The 22,077-nt window shown below is 49.3% G+C and overlaps 1 protein-coding gene across 1 annotated transcript in view; it reads right to left on the bottom strand.

Moving 5' to 3' along the window:
- Positions 1 to 228: 228 nt before the first annotated feature.
- The window catches only part of LOC147121682 (putative voltage-dependent R-type calcium channel subunit alpha-1E), a 1,254,166-nt gene continuing 1,232,317 nt past the window's right edge, over positions 229 to 22,077 (bottom strand). The window contains exons 39-42 of the mRNA XM_085977984.1: positions 14,606 to 14,713; positions 5,899 to 5,999; positions 1,532 to 1,638; positions 229 to 385 (exon numbers count right to left, since the gene is read on the bottom strand). Of these exons, the coding sequence (XP_085834110.1) occupies positions 229 to 385; positions 1,532 to 1,638; positions 5,899 to 5,999; positions 14,606 to 14,713 (473 nt within the window). The remainder of the gene's footprint in view (positions 386 to 1,531; positions 1,639 to 5,898; positions 6,000 to 14,605; positions 14,714 to 22,077) is intronic.

The raw sequence follows: 22,077 nt of genomic DNA, 5'->3' as shown, positions 1-22,077 counted from the left end.
ATCTGTAAATGCCCTGGTTGTCTGAACACGCCCTGGTAATCTGTACACGCCCCGGTAATCTGTACACGCCCTGTTAATCTGTACACGCCCTTGCTAAAGTCCCTACATTCTTCCTATTATTTTAAAGTCTGACCCCTCACCACAATGTTGTTGCCACAACCCTTCCAGGTCACAGGGAGTAACACACACAGTGTAGCATCCGAGCCCTTCCCAGTAGCCTCATGTACCTCAATCCGCTTTAATCAGGGACTTGACTAGAGGCTGGATCCGTACCTTTCGCCGTTGGTCATGGAATTCTTCTGCTTGGTCTGCTGAAGTCCTGTTTTGCTGGAACATGGCTAATGGGGGCAGTGGCACCAATGGGGCAAACTCACTCCTGCTATCCCTGTGAGCGATTTAGAGTGAAAGATAGTAAGAAATTGTAATTATGTCACTCCTGTCACAACCATAGGATGTCCCAAAGCACCTTACAGCCAATGAAATATTTTTTGAAGTGTAGTCACTGTTGTAATGTAGGGAACGTGGCTGTCTATTTGCGCACAGCAAGGTCCCACAAACAGAAATGCAGTAATGACCAGATAATCTGTTTCAGTGATGTTGGTTAAAGGATAAATATTGTCCAAGGCATCAGGGAGAACCCCCCTGCTCTTCTTTGTATCGAGCCATGGGATCTTTTACATTCACCTGAGAGGGCAGATGGGGACTTGGTCTAAAGTCTTATCTGAAAGATGGCACCTCCAACAGTGCAGCTCTCCCCTGGTGTGTTAGCCTAGATTTTTGTGCTCAAATCTCTGGAGTGGGATTTTGAACCCACAATCTCTGACTCAGAGGCGAGGGTACTACCCACTGAGCCACAGCTGACAGTATAATTTACAATATGCACAATAGGGTTTAGGTAGCATGTTGCAGTGTGCACAGCTCCTCCTCGCACTCAGAAGTGCATGTACTGCCAAAGAGTGTCGGCCCTTATAATGACAAGAGATCTATCTGCAGCAACTCTCCCAGTGAGCAAGGCTCCATTCCAGGAACACTGAATTTACCCGATAGAGTCAATTCTGCTCAAACAGAGTTGATGGGGCAGGGAGAGAGCAGGGTCAAAGGGAGTAGTCCTGCGAGCACACACCTATAAATTCTGCACGGCGGGTGAATAACACTCTCAGACTCTCAATCTCCACCCCAAAAAGTTGTTGAGGCTGGGGGTCAATTGTAAATTTCGAAACAAAGAAGGATAGATTTTTGTTGGGTAAGGGTATTAATGGTTATGGAATGGTTACGGGTAGATGGAGTTCAGAGACAGACCAGCCACGATCTAACTGAATGGTGGAACAGTCTCGAGGGGCTGAATGGCCTCCTCCTGTTCCTATGTTTCACCCTGGTGAGGAGATAGTTAGCTTGTACAAGCCAGAGGAAAAACATAGTAATGTCCTCAAGTGAGAAACATCTGGTCGTTTAACGGAAGCTTTTACAATGTCTTAAGGGCGATGCCTACAGCAATGTCTGGTCAGGAGTGCAGTAATGACGTGGAACTTACATGTCACGCCCCATGTCTGGCTGCAGAAAGGGCAGTGCTTTAGTGCTTGAGATAATTTGCGGTGGCAGAGAGGAAGCGTCCATCCGCTGGAACATGGGGGTTCGGCTCTAAGCAAAGACAGAACTTGCATTCATTATAGCACCTTGCATGCCCTAAAGATCATGAGCCTCCTCCCACTCTATTTACCACATCCCACCTTCCGCCGTATCCCTCTAATCCCTTCTCCCTCATGTATGTTAGATTATGGGATTTAGTCTCAGGAATGGGATGAGCCCAGTCAGCTGAGGTGTTGCAGAAAGGCACATGGGACGAAAAGTCGATAAATCCCAAGGACCGGATGACCTACATCCTAGAGTTTTGAACGAGGTGGCCATTGGAATAGTGGACGCATTGGTTGTCATCTTCCAAAATTCTGTAGATTCTGGAATGGCTCCTGCAGATTAGAGGATAGCAAATGTAACCCCGCTATTTAAGAAAGGAGGGAGAGAGAAAACAGGGAACTACAGACCTATTAGCCTCACATCAGTAGTTGGGAAAATGCTGGAATCTATTATAAAGGATGCAATAACTGGGCACTTAGAAACTAATAGTAAGATTGGGCAGAGTCAACTTGGATTTATGAAAGGGAAATCCCGTTTGACAAACCTATTGGAGTTCTTTGAGGATGTAACTAGTGGAGTAGACAAAGGGGAACCCGTAGATGTGGTGTATCTGGATTTTCAGAAGGCCTTAGATAAGGTCCCACACAAGAGGTTGGTGAACAAAATTAGGGGACATGGAATTGGGGGTAATATATTGGATGGATTGGGAATTGGTTGACAGAAAACAAAGTGTAGGGATAAACGGGTCTTTTTCAAGATGGCAGACTGTGACTAGTAAGGTACCGCAAGGATCGGTGCTTGGGCCCTAGCTATTCACAATCTATGTCAATGATTTGGATGAGGGGACTAAATGTAACATTTCCAAATTTGCTGATGATACAAAGCTAGGTGGCAGTGTCAGTTGCGAAGAGGATGTGAAGAGGCTTCAAGGGGATCTCGACAGGCTCAGTGAGTGGACGAGAACATGGCAGATGGAATATAATGTGGATAAATGTGAAGTTATCCACTTTGGTAGAAAAAACAGAAAGGCAGAGTATTTCCTAAATGGTGAAAGATTGGGGAATGCAGATGCTCAAAGGGACCTGGGTGTCCTTGTACATGAGTCACTGAAAGTGAATGTGCAGGTGCAGCAAGCCATTAGGAAGGCAAATGGTATGCTGGCCTTCTTTACTCCTGTACTCAAATCCTCTTGTAATGAAGACTTATTACAATTATATAGGGCCTTGGTGAGACCACACCTGGAGTACTGTGTACAATTTTGGTCGCCTTACCTAAGGAAGGATATACTTGCCATAGAGGGAGTGCAACAAAGGTTCACGAGATTGATTCCTGGGATGGCGGGACTGTCGTATGAGAAGAGATTGAGTAAACTAGGCCTGTATTCTCCTGAATTCAGAAGAATGAGAGGGGATCTCATTGAAGCATACAAAATCATTACAGTGCTTGATAGGCTGGATGCTGGGAGAATGTTTCCCTTGGCTGGGGATTCTAGAACCAGGGGCCACAGCCTCAGGATAAAGGGTAGGCCATTCAGGACTGAGATGAGAAGATATTTCTTCAAACAGAGGGTGGTGAATCTTTGGAATTCTCTACCCCAGAGGACTGTGGAGGCTCAGTCATTGGGTATATTCAAAACAGAAGTCGATAGATTTCTGACTAGTAAGGGCATCAAGGGATATGGCGATAGGGCCGGTGAATGGAGTTGAGGCAGAAGATGAGCCATGATCTCATTGAATGGTGGAGCAGGGTCGAAGGGCCGAATGGCCTACTCCTGCTCCTATTTCTTATGTTCTTATGTGAGACCGCCAGTCTACCCCACCCTATTTCATCCATTCCGTCTACCCCACCCTATTTCACCCATTCCATCTCTCCCACCCTACTTCACCCATTCCGTCTACCCCACCCTATTTCACCCATTCCGCCTACCCCACCCTATTTCACCCATTCCGTCTACCCCACCCTATTTCACCCATTCCGTCTACCCCACCCTATTTCACCCATTCCGTCTCCCCCACCCTATTTCACCCATTCCGTCTCCCCCACCCTATTTCACCCATTCCGTCTCGCACACCCTATTTCACCCATTCCGTCTCCCCCACCCTATTTCACCCATTCCGTCTCCCCCACCCTATTTCACCCATTCCGTCTCCCCCACCCTATTTCACCCATTCCATCTCCCCCACCCTATTTCACCCATTCCGTCTACCCCACCCTATTTCACCCATTCCATCTCTCCCACCCTACTTCACCCATTCCGTCTCCCCCACCCTATTTCACCCATTCCATCTCTCCCACCCTATTTCACCCATTCCGTCTACCCCACCCTATTTCACCCATTCCGTCTACCCCACCCTATTTCACCCATTCCGTCTCCCCCACCCTATTTCACCCATTCCGTCTCCCCCACCCTATTTCACCCATTCCGTCTCGCACACCCTATTTCACCCATTCCGTCTCCCCCACCCTATTTCACCCATTCCATCTCTCCCACCCTACTTCACCCATTCCGTCTCCCCCACCCTATTTCACCCATTCCATCTCTCCCACCCTATTTCACCCATTGCGTCTACCCCACCCTATTTCACCCATTCCATCTCTCCCACCCTATTTCACCCATTGCGTCTACCCCACCCTATTTCACCCATTCCGTCTACCCCACCCTATTTCACCCATTCCGTCTACCCCACCCTATTTCACCCATTCCGTCTCCCCCACCCTATTTCACCCATTCCGTCTCCCCCACCCTATTTCACCCATTCCGTCTCGCACACCCTATTTCACCCATTCCGTCTCCCCCACCCTATTTCACCCATTCCGTCTCCCCCACCCTATTTCACCCATTCCGTCTCCCCCACCCTATTTCACCCATTCCATCTCCCCCACCCTATTTCACCCATTCCGTCTACCCCACCCTATTTCACCCATTCCATCTCTCCCACCCTACTTCACCCATTCCGTCTCCCCCACCCTATTTCACCCATTCCATCTCTCCCACCCTATTTCACCCATTCCGTCTACCCCACCCTATTTCACCCATTCCGTCTACCCCACCCTATTTCACCCATTCCGTCTCCCCCACCCTATTTCACCCATTCCGTCTCCCCCACCCTATTTCACCCATTCCGTCTCGCACACCCTATTTCACCCATTCCGTCTCCCCCACCCTATTTCACCCATTCCATCTCTCCCACCCTACTTCACCCATTCCGTCTCCCCCACCCTATTTCACCCATTCCATCTCTCCCACCCTATTTCACCCATTGCGTCTACCCCACCCTATTTCACCCATTCCATCTCTCCCACCCTACTTCACCCATTCCGTCTCCCCCACCCTATTTCACCCATTCCATCTCTCCCACCCTATTTCACCCATTCCGTCTACCCCACCCGATTTCACCCATTCCGTCTCCCCCACCCTATTTCACCCATTCCGTCTACCCCACCCTACTTCACCCATTCCGTCTCCCCCACCCTATTTCACCCATTCCATCTCTCCCAACCTACTTCACCCATTCCGTCTCCCCCACCCTGTTTCACCCATTCCGTCTCCCCCACCCTGTTTCACCCATTCCGTCTCCCCCACCCTATTTCACCCATTCCGTCTACCCCAACCTACTTCACCCATTCCGTCTCCCCCACCCTGTTTCACCCATTCCGTCTCCCCCACCCTGTTTCACCCATTCCGTCTACCCCACCCTACTTCACCCATTCCGTCTCCCCCACCCTATTTCACCCATTCCATCTCTCCCAACCTACTTCACCCATTCCGTCTCCCCCACCCTGTTTCACCCATTCCGTCTACCCCAACCTACTTCACCCATTCCGTCTCCCCCACCCTGTTTCACCCATTCCGTCTCCCCCACCCTATTTCACCCATTCCATCTCTCCCAACCTACTTCACCCATTCCGTCTACCCCACCCGATTTCACCCATTCCGTCTCCCCCACCCTATTTCACCCATTCCGTCTCCCCCACCCTATTTCACCCATTCCATCTCTCCCAACCTACTTCACCCATTCCGTCTCGCACACCCTATTTCACCCATTCCGTCTCGCACACCCTGTTTCACCCATTCCGTCTCCCCCACCCTGTTTCACCCATTCCGTCTACCCCACCCTATTTCACCCATTCCATCTCCCCCACCCTATTTCACCCATTCCGTCTCGCACACCCTATTTTCTGTTTTTGTTTCAGATCCCCAGCGTCTGTAGTATTTTGTTTATTGGTACAGTTGAGTTCAGTCCTTTATATTTTCTGGGTCAGTACCTGCTCCTCCTGCAGTTTCTGGTACTTCTTGGTCTTACTCTGTTTGTAGTAATCCATGATCATCATGGCAGCGTAGATTTTCCCAATGGTCAGGTCCTTATCTGGAGGAGAATAGATGTTCATTAGTCCAGAGATCAGGCACAGCAGAAACACATACACTGATCAGAGATAAACTGTAAAACCACAGTTACATTACATTTAGCAGAGCTTTAGTTAAGAACAGGAACCATTCCCTGATAGCTGAGTGTGCAAGTGCATTGTTCAGTGTGGCACTGAGTCACACAGACCAGGGAGGCCTCTGGCCCAATCCCTGGTAAATGTAAAGTTAGCTAGGCTCAGCAATGGGCCTACAATGAAAAGGGATAAAATTGGGGACTAAGTCAGGAGGCCCAGGGTGGTCTGAGGAGCTCGGGCTTGGGACAGGAGGTCCAGGGCAGTCTGAGGAGCTCAAGTAAAAGGACAGGAGGGCCAGGGCGGTCTGAGGAGCTCAAGTTAAAGGACAGGAGGTCCAGGGTGGTCTGAGGAGCTCAAGTTAAAGGACAGGAGGTCCAGGGTGGTCTGAGGAGCTCGGGCTTGGGACAGGAGATCCAGGGCAGTCTGAGGAGCTCGGGCTTGGGACAGGAGAGCCAGGGCAGTCTGAGGAGCTCGGGCTTGAGACAGGAGGTCCAGGGCGGTCTGAGGAGCTCGGGTTAAAGGACAGGAGGTCTACGGCAGTCTGAGGAGCTCGCGCTTGAGACAGGAAGTCCAGGGCAGTCTGAGGAGCTCGGATTAAAGGACAGGAGGTCTACGGCAGTCTGAGGAGCTCGCGCTTGAGACAGGAGGTCCAGGGCGGTCTGAGGAGCTCGGGTTAAAGGACAGGAGGTCTACGGCAGTCTGAGGAGCTCGCGCTTGAGACAGGAAGTCCAGGGCAGTCTGAGGAGCTCGGATTAAAGGACAGGAGGTGCAGGCCAGTCTGAGGAGCTCGGGCTTGAGACAGGAAGTCCAGGGCAGTCTGAGGAGCTCGGGCTTGAGACAGGAGGTCCAGGGTGGTCTGAGGAGCTCGGGTTAAAGGACAGGAGGTCTACGGCAGTCTGAGGAGCTCGCGCTTGAGACAGGAAGTCCAGGGCGGTCTGAGGAGCTCGGATTAAAGGACAGGAGGTGCAGGCCAGTCTGAGGAGCTCGGGCTTGAGACAGGAAGTCCAGGGCAGTCCGAGGCGCTTGGGCTTGGGACAGGAGGTCCAGGCAGTCTGAGGAGCTCGAGTTAAAGGACAGGAGGTCTACGGCAGTCTGAGGAGCTCGGGCTTGCGACAGGAAGTCTAGGGTGGTCTGAGGAGCTCAAGTTAAAGGACAGGAGGTCCAGGGCAGTCTGAGGAGCTCGGGCTTGAGACAGGAGGTCCAGGGCGGCCTGAGGAACTCCGGTTAAAGGCAGGAGGTGCAGGTCAGTCTGAGGAGCTCGAGTTAAAGAGCAGAAGGCCCTCGGCAGTCTGAGGAGCTTGAATTAAAGGGCAGTGTTAAATCCGTGAATCTTGATGTATGGTGTCCTTCAAGAAATAGACAGAGACTGCAGAGGAACAATCAACAGGTGTTTACTGGATGAGGGTTACTCTAAAACTAACAGTACAGATCCCTACTCAGGGTTTATATACAGGTGTGGTCACTGCCGGTACTACAGTATACAGGAGCTGTAAAAAGTAGTTCTCCCCTTAAAAGGTACATACACTACAATTCCTCCCCTTTTAGATTAACAGTACCATAACATTCATTTAACAATTAACACTTTTAACATGCAACATTAACTGAAAATAGTCCATTTATAAATTCAGTCTTTGGGGCGGCTTCCTGATCCTTTCTGGATAGCGCCTTTCCTGAGTGTCTTGCTCTTGGTGCGGAGGCGATTCTGGCCCCCTGTCATCGGTTGGTTCATCAGCTTCCGATGCTACTGTTTCTGGGGTAGATGCTACCTGTATATCGGGTTCATCACCAGGTACGCGAGACATGGGGTTGACTCGTTCCTGTGACTCTAGGATCTGGTCGACATGGCGTATCACAATGTTCTCCCCAACATCCACTGTGTACATTCGTGGCCCCTGCCGTGTGCATATCGTTCCTGGTTGCCATTTCTCTGTTCGGTAGTCGCGGGCCAAGACTGGGTGCCCTACATTGAAGCTCCTTGTCGGCTTCTCATTGATGTGTTGGAATTGCTTATTCTCAACACCTCTTCGTACATTTGGTCTGAGCAAATCCAGACGAGATCTCAACCTTTGGTTAAAGAACATCATGGCCGGGGTCTGGTTGGTGACTGCGTGTGTCGCATTTCTGTAGGCTAACAGGAAATTGTCCACCTTATGCTGCAGTGGAATGTCGTCATCGCACATGGCCCTTACTGCCTTTTTAAAGGTTTGTACGAACCTCTCAGCCAATCCATTTGTGGCTGGATGATACGGGGCGGATGTGTAATGCCTTACCCCATTCCTTTTCATAAATTTCCGAAACTCTTCGGACACAAACTGTGGTCCGTTATCAGAGCAAATCTGCTCTGGCAAGCCGTTCCTGGCAAATATGGTCCGTAGGACTGCAATCGTTTTCTCCGTGGTGGTGGAGGACATTTTGATTACCTCAGGCCATTTCGAGTGCGCATCCACAGCTATTAAAAACATTGAGTCCATGAATGGACCAGCAAAATCAATATGCAACCGTTGCCATGGAGAGGAGGGCCACTCCCATGGGTGTAGAGGGACATGTGGTGGTGCATTTTGGACCTTCTGGCATCCTGAGCAGCTCTTTGCCAGGTCCTCGATTTGCTGATCGATCCCCGGCCACCACACATAAGCCCTAGCAAGGCTTTTCATTTTCACCCCTCCCAGATGGCCTTTGTGAAGCTCATTGAGCACTCTCTCCCTTAACTTGGGTGGAATTACCACTCGGGATCCACACATCAAGGTCCCCTGGCATACTGACAGCTGTTCTCTTCTGGATGAGAATGCTGGCAACAGTGAGTCGCCATGTGTTGGCCATCCCTTCACCGTCAAGTCATATACCCGAGACAGTGTCGGGTCATTTCGGGTCTCCTTCTCTATATCCGCGTTAGTTACTGGCAAGCGTTCAATTATAGTCGAATAAAATATTTCGACAGGGCCGACTGCTGGTGCTTCCTCCGCCGTAGGCAGTGGCAGGCCTGATAGCCCATCAGCGTTTCCATGCTGTTTCGTGCCCTTATACTCGATTTCATATTGGTTCGCCCCTAGAAAAAGGGACTGTGGCAAAACCACTAAGTGACTTACATAATTGCCTGTAACCAATGTTATTACCTCTAGCATTAATTGTCTGTAACCAATGTTATTACCTTTCAAGTTGGCTCTGGTTAAACAGAGCTAGATCGACAACATCGCGATCTGACGCGATGACATCATCACGTGGGTCACGTGACGTCCCCTTCGGCGGGAAACATGATGACGTCATGACATCAGAGGTAGAGGGCGGGACCAGCCAGTCCTCGTGTGGATTGAAAGAGAAAAGACCTGTTTTGAGCTTCTCCTGTAGTTTCTTGTTTTGTAAAGTTCTTAGGCAATAAATTCAGTTTGTTAACTTCCAGTAAGTTATAGATTCTTTGTTAGGAGTGCAGAGACTCCTACATTGGTGACCCCGATTCCTCGCGATCGTTTTTCGTGGTGAACGCCGAACACAGGCCAGTGATGGAGGCCAACGCAGTGGCCTTGAAGCTCCCCCAATTCTGGGAACAACAGGCAGCCTCTTGGTTTGTGCAAGCCGAGGCGCAATTTGAGCTCCGCAACATCGTTCAGGATCAGACCAGATATCTCCACGTGGTCTCCGCCCGCGAAAGCTCGACGGCGTCGAGAATCATCAGCCTGCTGGAGAGTCTTCCGACTGCTGACAAGTATGTCGCCATCAAGACACGATTGCTGCAGGTATTTGGTCTCACCAAAGCGGAGCGCGCTCGCCGTTTACTGACTCTACCAGGGTTAGGAGACTCCAAACCCTCGGAAATGATGAGTCATATGCTGACTCTCCTGGGGTCCGAGCCCCAGTGCTTTCTGTTTCGCGAACTGTTCCTTACTCAACTTCCTGAGCAAGTACAGGCGTCCCTCGCCCGAGCAGAAACCGCAGACTGCGTCGCGCTCGCCGAAGAGGCGGATAAGATTTACACGGTCCGGCAACAATACTGCGCCCTTGCGCAACGCCCCGCCACGAAGAGCCCGGTACCGGCTCCGACAAAGGCGCCTCCGACGACCAGTTTCTGCTACTACCACGCTCGTTTCGGCCCGAAGGCCTGCTGCTGCCGCTCGCCATGCACTTTCATTACCAGACCGTCGAATAGACCGCCGCAAGTCATGCACGCCGGTCCCGGCACTTCCCCCGCTGCCACGATGGCGATCGGTGCTTCCAGGAATTTCGGAGTCGGTCCAACAGACTTGTCCGACCTCCTCAGCGATTGACTCTTTTCGTTAAAGACAATTCTGGGGGGGCGTATGTGGCAAAACCACTAAGTGACTTACATAATTGTCTGTAACCAATGTTATTACCTCTAGCATTAATTGTCTGTAACCAATGTTATTACCTTTCAAGTTGGCTCTGGTTAAACAGAGCTAGATCGACAACATCGCGATCTGACGCGATGACGTCATCACGTGGGTCACGTGACGTCCCCTTCGGCGGGAAATGTGATGACGTCATGACATCAGAGGTAGAGGGCGGGACCAGCCAGTCCTCGTGTGGATTGAAAGAGAAAAGACCTGTTTTGAGCTTCTCCTGTAGTTTCTTGTTTTGTAAAGTTCTTAGACAATAAATTCAGTTTGTTAACTTCCAGTAAGTTATAGATTCTTTGTTAGGAGTGCAGAAACTCCTACAGGACCATCTTTGTAGCCGTTGCGCAGTCATCACCGGAACGCCCTTCTTTGGATTAAAGATGGAGACAAGTGGTTGGTGGTCAGTCAGCAAGGTGAACTTCTGCCCGTGCAGATAGTGGTTGAACTTTTTCACTCCCCGCACTAGGCTGAGGGCCTCCCTGTCAATCTGGGCGTAGTTACGCTCGGCTGAGGTTACTGACCGAGACGCAAAGGCTACTGGCCTCCCCGAGCCGTCCAGGAATTTGTGCGACAGCACCGCTCCAATACCATAGGGTGATGCATCACACGCCAACCGAATTGGTAGTGCTGGGTTGAAATGAGCCAACACCTCTTTTGATGTGATCAATTCTTTGCACTTCTGGAAAGCTCGTTTACATTTGTCATTCCACTTCCATGGTGCCCCCGTTTGCAGTAGGGTGTTCAGTGGGTGTAGTACTGTAGACAAATTCGGCAAGAACTTATGGTAGTAGTTCACCAGCCCGAGGAACGACCTCAGTTATGACACATTTTCCGGTGCTGGAGCCTTGACTACTGCTTCAATCTTTTCAGGGGACTTATGTAACCCCTCTTCATCAATAACGTGGCCACAATACGAGATCTGCTTCTGGAAAAACTCGCATTTGTGGCGATTAGCTCGGAGCCCATATTCCTTCAATCTAGTGAGCACCTGCTCCAGGTTGGCGAGGTGATCAGTCATTTTCGCCCGTGACCAGGATGTCGTCCAAATAACACTGGGTCCCTGGAATCCCTTGCAGGACTTGATCCATTGCCCTTTGCCAAATAGCCGGAGCTGATGCTACCCCGAACACCAGCCGGTTGTATTGGTAGAGACCTTTATGAGTGTTGATCATGAGGTACTGTTTCGAGGCTTCTTCTACCTCCATTTGCAGGTACGCCTGGGCCAGATCAATCTTAGTGAAGCGTTTTCCTCCAGATAGCGAGGCGAAAATATCTTCAATCCGTGGAAGCGGATATTGTACCGTGTGAAGGACTGGGTTCACTGTCACCTTAAAGTCCCCACAGATGCGAACCTTCTTTGGTTCCCCAGGCATATTACTCAAGGACCTCTTCATTACAGGAACGATGGGTGCAGCCCACTCGCTCCAGTCCACTTTGGACAGTACTCCAGTACATTCCAAACCTTCCAGCTCTGCTTCGACGGCTGGGCGGATCGCATAAGGCACCGGTCTAGCCTTAAAAAACTTTGGGCTTACATTTTCCTCTATTTTGATCATCACTGTTATGCCTTTTAGTGTTCCGAGTCCCTCCTGGAACACTTCTTGTGCGTCAGTTAGCATTTTTGACAGTCGGCCAGGTGTGACATCATCATCCTTTTTGACATCTACAGTCAGTGCTTGTATGGAATGCCAATCTAGCTGTATCTTCCGGATACATTCACGTCCTAGTAGTGGTGGTCCTCCATCTGGCAATACATATAGGTCCATTTTTGGTGTTTCCTTGCCGTTATATATAACGTTCACCCTTATTTTTCTTTTGGGGTAGACTTTTTGCCCCGTGTATGTCTTCAAGACAATCTCTGTATCTCTCAAGGGTATATGTGAGAATAGCCGCTTGTAGTCCCTTTGGTTTATGACTGTTAGGGCTGATCCTGTGTCCAATTCCATTTTCACTTGGACTCCGTCTATCTTGAGCGTGACCCAGATAGTTTGGTGATCCTCCGTTTTGATTACATTATGTAGTTTCAGAAAACCCAGCTCCTTGCTTCCGGAGTCTGTATCACTTTTCTGTTCGTCTGAACTACTGTCCATCACCTTATGTACCTTTTTGTACTTCTCCTGTGGAGATTTCTTGCTGCTGGTTTCCTTTCCCGACCTGCAGACTCTTGCTATGTGTCCTACTTTTCCACACTGTCTGCACACTTGGTCCTTGAACCAACAATCCTTATGGTCGTGTGTTGTTCTTCCGCAGCGATAACACTTCACTGCTCCATATGACATTTCATTTGTGCCATATTCTTGCGGTCTCCGTTGTATCTCTGCAGCGCCCCGTGCGGCTGCTTCGTGTGATACTGCCATGCTGAAAGCCTTACTGAAAGCTGGAGCGTAAGATCCTTTTCTGATAGAAGCCATTTCTGGGTTCCTTCACTTTGAAGCCCACACACAAACTTGTCCCTTAAAGTATCTGCTAGTCCCGTTCCAAACTGGCAGTGTTTCGATAGCTTGCGCAGTTCCGTTAAATACTCAGCATTACTTTCATCTTTATGCTGGTTCCTTTTGTGAAACTTAAATCTTTCTGCTATCAGCAGCGGTGTGGGGTTTAAGTGGTCCTGTAGGATTGCCACTATGCTTTCAAAATCCTTTTCCACTGGCTTCTCTGGGGTTACTAGGTTTCGCAGTAAGCCATATGTTTTTGCACCCATGGAATTCAACAATACCAGTGCTTTCCTGGCATCTGGCACTTCATTCGTCTTGCAGTACACTTCTATGCGTTCTACATGTTGCCCAATCTTCGACTTCATTGTCGAACGCTGTGACACTGCCACTCTTCGGCATCCCTGGGTGTGGTTAGACTGGCTAAAAATGGCGTCTCCCGCGCCCTCCCTTCTTCTCCGCTGTGGCTCAAAATGGCATCTCCCGCACCCTCCCTTCTTCTCCGCTGTGGCTCAAATGGCGTCTCCCGCGCTTTCCTTTCTTCCCCCACGGACGCTGCTCAGCCCTTGAACACCGGCTGCGCGTTTTCCTGCGCGCCTCTCTCGTTGACGCCGCTCGGTCCTGAACCCCGGCTGCGCCCTGTGCACTTTACCCTCTCTCTCTGCTCCCGTCGACGCTGCTCGGCCTTTTCCTGTGCCGTCAGTCGGCTCTAGCCGCCGCTGTGCGGGAAGGGTCTGCGCCGTACCTGTTGCCAGCCCGCCTCGCTGGAGTCTCCGCTGGATGGTTGACGCCCGTGCCTCTGGAATCGGCCTTCCTCTGCAGAGTTGCAGGTAGGTTCGAATCGCCTCGTCGCCAATGTTAAATCCGTGAATCTTGATGTATGGTGTCCTTCAAGAAATAGACAGAGACTGCAGAGGAACAATCAACAGGTGTTTACTGGATGAGGGTTACTCTAAAACTAACAGTACAGATCCCTACTCAGGGTTTATATACAGGTGTGGTCACTGCCGGTACTACAGTATACAGGAGCTGTAAAAAGTAGTTCTCCCCTTAAAGGTACATACACTACAGGCAGAAGGCCCAGGCCAGTCTGAGGAGCTCGAGTTAAAGAGCAGAAGGCCCTCGGCAGTCTGAGGAGCTCGAATTAAAGGGCAGAAGGCCCAGGCCAGTCTGAGGAGCTCGAGTTAAAGAGCAGAAGGCCCTCGGCAGTCTGAGGAGCTCGAGTTAAAGAGCAGAAGGCCCTTGGCAGTCTGAGGAGCTCGATTTCCAGGCTAGGGTGCCCAGGGCAGTCTGAGGAGGTCAGGCTTGGGACAGGAGGCCCACGGCAGTCTGAGTTACTCAGACTCGGGACAGGAGGCCCAGGCCGGTCTGAGGAGCTCAGGGTAAATGACAGGCTGGACTGAGGAGCTTGGGTTCAGGACCGGAGGCCCGGGGCGGTGGTGGAGTCTTCATTTTATATTTATGTGCAGTGATAATTTGAGTTTCTATGGATTTGCGATTCAGAAATCCATAATTCTGCATAATTGTGTTTATAAATCGTGAGATGGTGTACTGAGAGCCGGCACTAGTGTGTCTGATGGGCAAGGTGTGATTATTAGAGTCCGAGGGGGACATGGCAAGTCTTTACCGTCAGTGCCTGTCACATATTCCAGCACATTTATACACCATCCAGAGGAAATACAGGATCTAGGATGTGCTACAGCAAACTCCGCCTTGGGAAGGGGACATTCACCCAGGAGATGCTTTAGTTACCTGTGTGTATGGGAACCAAGAGGTCTAGTGTCTTCTGTGAGAGGTGAGGCCAAATTGTCATGATCTCCTTTCGCAGCTCAGCATCCAGCTGCTGCTTGTCTGCTCCACCTGACAAAGAGATTATTCAGGAATCAGGTACCACTATGTGTCTGGTTATAACCCAGGACCTGGAGGCAGACCACAGAGTGTACAGATATATCCCTGAGGCAGGGACTGAGACCCCAGTCAGTGTACAGATATCCCCCTGAGGCAGGAACTGAGACCCCAGTCAGTGTACAGATATCCCCCTGAGGCAGGGATTGAGAGCCCCCAGTCAGTGTACAGATATCCCCCTGAGGGAGGGACTGAGACCCCCAAGTCAGTGTACAGATATCTCCCTGAGGCAGGAACTGAGAAACCCCAGTCAGTGTACAGATATCTTCCTGAGGTAGGAACCGAGGCCCCAGTCAGTGTACAGATATCTCCCTGAGACAGGAACTGAGACCCCATTCAGTGTACAGCTATCTCCCTGAGGCAGGAATGAGAGACCCCAGTCAGTGTACAGATATCCCCCTGAGGGAGAGGGACAGATATCCCCCTGAGGCAGGAACTGAGACCCCAGTCAGTGTACAGATATCCCATGAGGGAGGGACTGAGAGACCCCAGTCAGTGTACAGATATCTCCCTGAGAGAGAGAGAGGGACTGAGATACCTGTGTCAGTGTCCAAATATCTCCCTCAGAAAGGGACTGAGAGACCCTAGTCAGTATACAGATGTCTCCCTGAGAGAGGGACTGAGAGACCCTAGTCAGTATACAGATATCTCCCTGAGAGAGAGGGACTGAAAGACCCCAGTCAGTCATACAGTCATAATGGCACAGAAGGAGGCCATTCGGCCCATCGAGTCCGTGCCAGCTCTCTGTAGAGTAATCCAGTCAGTCCCATTCCCCCGCAGCCCTGCAAGTTTATTTCCCTCAAGTGCCTTTCCAGTCTCCCCTTGAAAACATTGTCTCCGCTTCCACCACTTCCGTTGGCAGAGTTTTCCAGGTCCTCACCACTTGCTACATAAAAAAGTTTTCCCTCACATCCCCCCTGTATCTTTTGCCCAAAACCTTAAATCTGTGTCCCCTAGTCCTTGTACCATCAACTAGTGGGAACAGCTTTTCCCCGTCTAGCCTATCCAAACCTGTCATTAGCTTGTACACTTCTATCAAATCACCCCACAACCTTCTTTGCTCTAATGAAAACAAATCCACCTTCTCCAACCTGTCCTTGTAGCTAAGATCCCCCATCTCCGGAACCATTCTGGTAAATCTCTACACCCTCTCAAGTGCCTTCACATCGTTCCTAAAGTGTGGTGACCAGAACTGGACGCAATACTCCAGTTGTGGCCTAACCAGCGCTTTATAATGGTTCAGCATAACTTAGAGTCATAGAGTCATAGAGTTATACAGCACGGATAGAGGCCCTTCGGCCCATCGTGTCCGTGCCGGCCATCAAGCCCTGTCTAATCTAATCCCATATTCCAGTATTTGGTCCGTAGCCTTGTATGTTATGGCATTTCAAGTGCTCATCCAAATGCTTCTTCAATGTTGTGAGGGTTCCTGCCTCCACAACCCTTTCAGGCAGTGAGTTCCAGACTCCAACCACCCTCTGGGTGAAAAAGTTCTTTCTCAAATCCCCTCTAAACCTCCCGCCCTTTACCTTGAATCTATGCCCCCTAGTTATTGACCCTTCTACTAAGGGAAAAAGCTCCTCAGTATCCATCCTATCTATGCCCCTCATAATTTTGTACACCTCAATCATGTCCCCCCTCAGCCTCCTCTGCTCCAAGGAAAACAAACCCAATCTGCCCAGTCTTTCTTCATAGCTGAAGCGCTCCAGCCCTGGTAACATCCTGGTGAATCTCCTCTGCACCCTCTCCAAAGCGATCACATCCTTCCTGTAGTGTGGCGACCAGAACTGCACACAGTATTCCAGCTGTGACCTAACCAGTGTTTTATACAGCTCCATCATAACCTCCTTGCTCTTATATTCTATGCCTCGGCTAATGAAGGCAAGTATCCCATATGCCTTTTTTACCACCTTATCCACCTGTTCCGCCGCCTTCAGGGATCTGTGTACTTGCACCCCCAGATCCCTCTGCACCTCCGTCTTGCCTAGGGTCTTACCATTCATTGTGTATTCCCTTGCCTTGTTAGTTCCCCCAAAGTGCATCACCTCGCACTTTTCCGGGTTAAATTCCATTTGCCACTGTTCCGCCCATCTGACCAACCCATCTATATCGTCCTGCAGACTGAGGCTACCCTCCTCGCTATTTACCACCATACCAATTTTTGTATCATCCGCGAACTTACTGATCATACCTTTTACATTCATATCCAAGTCATTAATGTAGACCACAAACAGCAAGGGACCCAGTACCGATCCCTGTGGCACCCCACTGGCCACAGGCTTCCAGTCACAAAAACAACCTTCGACCATCACCCTCTGCCTTCTGCCACTAAGCCAGTTTTGTATCCAATGTGCCAAGGCACCCTGGATTCCATGGGCTCTTACCTTCTTGACCAGTCTCCTGTCCGGGACTTTATCGAAGGCCTTACTGAAATCCATGTATACCACATTCACTGCGTTACCCTCATCCACACACCTAGTCACCCCCTCAAAAAATTCAATCAAATTAGTCAGACATGATCTTCCCTTGACAAAGCCATGTTGACTATCCCTGATTAATCCTTGTCTCTCCAAGTGGAGACTAATTTTGTCCCTCAGAATTTTTTCCAATAATTTTCCTACCACTGATGTTAGGCTCACTGGCCTGTAGTTCCCCGGTTTTTCCCTACTTCCCTTCTTGAATAATGGTACTACATTAGCAGTTCTCCAGTCCTCTGGCACATCCCCTGTGGCCAGAGAGGTCCTGAATATATGTGTTAGAGCCCCCGCAATCTCTTCCTTTGCCTCACACAGCAGCCTGGGATACATTTCATCCGGGCCTGGGGATTTATCCATTTTTAGGCCTGCTAAAACCGCCAATACCTCCTCCCTCTCGATGTTAATATGTTCGAGCATATCACAGTCCCCCCGCCCTATTTCTATGTCTACATCGTCCTCCTCCATAGTGAAAACAGATGCAAAAAATTCATTTAGAACCCCTCCTACATCTTCCGGCTCCACACACAGATTGCCACTTTTGTCCCTAATGGGCCCTATTTTTTCCCTAGTTATCCTCTTACCCTTAATATACTTATAAAACATCTTAGGATTTTCCTTTATTTTGCTCGCCAGTGTTATTTCATGGCCCCTCCTTGATCTCCTAATTTCTTTTTTAAGTATCCCCCTGCACTTTTTGTACTCCTCTAGGGCTTCCTCCGTCTTTAGCCTTTTGTATCTGCCAAAAGCCCTCCTTTTTTTCCTAATCCATTCTCGTATATCCCCTGACATCCAAGGTTCCCTGTGGTTTTTGGAACCACCCTTGACCTTTACGGGAACATGTTGCCATTGTATGATCTCAATCTCCCTGATGAAAGCCTCCCATTGCTCCGATGCGGATTTTCCTACAAGTAGCTGATCCCAGTCCATTTTGGCCAGATCCTGCCTTATCCTATTAAAATCGGCCTTCCCCCAATTTAGAACCTTTATTTCCGGCCCATCCCTGTCCTTTTCCATGACCACCTTAAATCTCACCATATTATGGTCACTGTCACCAAAGTGCTCACCTACTAGCACTTTTTCCACTTGGCCGGCCACATTCCCTAGAATTAGGTCCAGTACTGCCCCCTCTCTTGTAGGACTTTCTACATGCTGGCTCAAAAAGCTCTCCTGGATGCACTTTAAGAATTCTACACCCTCTGAGCCTTTCACACTTTGACTATCCCAGTTAATATTGGGGAAGTTGAAATCCCCCATTATTATTACCCTATTATTTGCACATTTCTCTGAGATTTGCCTACATATCTGTTCCTCTATCTCCCCCTGACTGTTTGGAGGCCTATAGTACACTCCCAGCAAAGTGCTTGCCCCCTTTTTGTTTTTAAGCTCCACCCATATGGCCTCATTAGAGGAACCTGCTAATATATCATCCCTCCTTACTGCAGTAATTGACTCCTTAATTAATATTGCGACACCCCCTCCTCTTTTACCTCCCCCTCTGTCTCGCCTGAAGATTCTGTACCCCGGAATATTGAGCTGCCAGTCTTGCCCCTCCCTCAACCATGTCTCCGTGATAGCAACAATATCATACTCCCATGTGTTAATCAACACCTTCAGTTCATCCACCTTATTTGCAAGACTCCTTGCATTAAAATAGATGCCATCCAGCCTTGCCCTTATATATTTGCCCTGTCTACCAAGCTGACTTGTTTTTTTCTCTATAATTGGCAGCACATCACCCCCTATTTCAGCTCCCCTCTGTATCCCATCCCCCTGCCAAGTTAGTTTAAACCCCCCCCCCAACAGTGCTAGCAAACCTCCCCACAAGGATATTTGTCCCGCTCTGGTTCAGGTGCAACCCGTCCGACTTGTACAAGTTCCACCTTTCCCAGAAGCAGGCCCAGTGATCCAGGAAACTAAAACCCTCCCTCCTACACCAACTCTTTAGCCACGCATTCATCTGCACTATCCTCCTATTCCTATACTCACTAGCACGTGGCACTGGGAGTAATCCAGAGATTACAACCTTTGAGGTCCTGCCCTTTAATCTGTTACCTAGCTCCCTAAATTCTTGATGCAGGACCTCATCCCCCTTCCTACCTATGTCGTTGGTCCCAATGTGGACCACGACCTCTGCCTGCTCACCCTCCCCCTTAAGAATGCCCTGTAGCCGCTCAGTGACATCCATGACCCTGGCCCCAGGGAGGCAACAAACCATCCTGGAGTCACGTTTGCGGCCATAGAAACTTCTCTACTTTTGTACTCAATACCTCTATTTATGAAGCCCAAAATCTCATATGCTTTGCTAACCACCCTCTCAATATGTCCCGCCACCTTCAGTGACCTATGCAGGTCCCTCTGTCCCTGCACACTGTGCCATTAAGTGTATATTGCCTCTCTCTGTTCCTTCTGCCAAAATGCATCACCTCACACTTCTCTGTATTAAATTCCATCTGCCACTTGTCTGCCCATTCTGCTAGCCTTTCTATGTCCTGTTGCAGTTGATTGTTATCATCCTCACTGTTTGCCACACCCCCAAGTTTGGTGTCATCGGCAAATTTAGAAATTCTACTCTGTATTCCAATATCCAGGTCATTTATATATATCAAAAAAAGCAGTGGCTCCAGCACTGACCCTTGGGGAACACCACTGTCTACCATCCTCCAGTCTGAAAAACAGCCATTTACCACAACGCACTGTTTTCTGTCCTTAAGCCAATTCCTTATCCAAGCTGCCACTGATCCACCTATTCCATGAGCCTCAATTTTGTTAACCAGCCTTCTATGTGGTACTTTGTCAAATGCCTTCCGAAAATCCATGTAGATAACATCCATTGCATTCCCTTCATCAATCCTCCCTGTTACTTCATCAAAAAATTCAATTAGATTAGTCAAACACAATCTTCCTTTTACAAATACACGTTGGCTCTCCAAGTGCCCGTTAATTTTTTCCCTGCTTATTGTTTCTAAAACTTTATCCACCACTGATGTTAAACTGAATGGCCTGTATTTACTAGGATTGTCCTTACACCCTTTCTTGAACAATGGTGTCACATTTGCCACTTTCCAATCCTCTTGACAGATGACATTTCAGTCTGTGACGTCACCTGTTGCCGGGTGGCCCTTATTTGGCCTGCTGAGCCCGCCCAGCGGGCTCAACAAGGTCAATCAAGTGAAAATCACGTGGATTGGCCGCATCTCGATGGAGGCGGGACTACAACCCGAAAGTTGTAGTCCCGCCTCCTTCCCGACTTCTGAATGAAAATCCAGCCCATTGTATTTGGTCTGGTTCTCCCGTGAAGAATTCACCTGACATGCATCATACACCCTCTTTTTTTGTTTCATCTTCTTCTCTATCTCCCTCATCATCCAAGGAGCCCTTGCTTTGGTTCCCTTACCCCTCCCTCTTGTTGGAATGTACCTAGCCTGGACTTGGAGCATCTCCTCCTTAAAGATCTCCCATTGTTCCGTTACAGTTTTTCCTGTCAGTCTTTGGTTCCATTTAACTCTGGCTAGGTCCTTTTGCATCCCATTGAAGTTAGCCCTATTCCAGTTTAGAAGTTCCGCTCTAGATTGTTCCTTGCTCTTCTCCATTGCTAATCTAAATCTTATGATACGATGATCACTCATACCCAAGTGTTCTCCCACAGACACTTGATCGACCTGGCCCACCTCATTCCCCAGCACCAGATCCAGCAATGCCTCCTTTCTAGTTGGGCCAAGAACCAACTGGTCAAGGAAATGCTCCTAAACACATTTCAGAATTTCCTTCCCCTCCTTTCCCTTTACCATAATATTATCCCAATCGATATTTCGGTAATTAAAGTCCCCCAATATCACCACTCTATAGCCCTTGCATATCTCTGCGATTTCCCTGTAGATTTGCTCCTCTACCTCCCTTTCACTATTTGCAGGCCCGCAGAATACCCCCAATAGTGTAATTATACCCTTTTTGCTCCTCAACTCTAACCAAATGGATTCTGTCCTTGTCCCCTCAAGAACATCCTCCCTTTCCAACACTACAATGTCTTCCTTAATCAGCACTGCCACCCTAACTCCCTTTTTTCCTTCCCTATCTTTTCCAAACACCTTGTACACTTGAATATTAATTGCCCAGTCCTCACCAGTTTTAAGCCACATTTCTGTTACTGCCACGACATCATATTGCCACCCAACCAATTGTGCTTGTAGCTCACCAACCTTATTCACCACACTTTGTGCGTTTACGTACATGCATTCTAAACCCATTTTTACATTTTTCGTAGTCTTTCTCAGTCTGCTCCTATCTAATAATATACTACTTCCGCCTCTGGTACTACTTTCTTCTCTAGTACTATCCAACACACTAACTCTTTTATGCACCTTATTCCTCTTTTCCACTCATATATGCTTGTGCCCACCCCCCTGCCAAGCTAATTTAAACCCTCCCCAACAGCACGAGCAAACCTCCCCACGAGAATATTGGTCCCGGCTCTGTTGAGGTGTAACCCATCCGGCTTGTACAGGTCCTGCCTTCCCCAGAAATGGTCCCAATGCCTCAGGAATCTAAAGCCCTCCCTCCTGCACCATCTCTCCAGCCACGCATTCATCTGTTCTAGCTTCCTATTCCTGTACTCACTAGCATGTGGCACCAGGAGTAATCCGAGATTATTACATTTGAGGTCCTGCTTTTTAATCTCTTTCCTAGCTCCCTATAGTCTGCCAGCAGGACCTCATCCTTCTTTCTGCCTATGTCATTGGTACCGATATGGACAAGGACCTCTGGCTGTTGACCCTTCCCCCTCAGAGTGTTCTGCAGCCGCTCAGTGACATCCTTGACCCTGGCACCAGGGAGGCAACATACCAT

Source organism: Somniosus microcephalus, chromosome 3, assembly GCF_052327205.1.
Source record: "Somniosus microcephalus isolate GS21.2 chromosome 3, FLI_Smic_1.0, whole genome shotgun sequence".
Taxonomy (NCBI): domain Eukaryota; kingdom Metazoa; phylum Chordata; class Chondrichthyes; order Squaliformes; family Somniosidae; genus Somniosus; species Somniosus microcephalus.
This window is presented reverse-complemented; position numbering and strand designations above follow the sequence as displayed.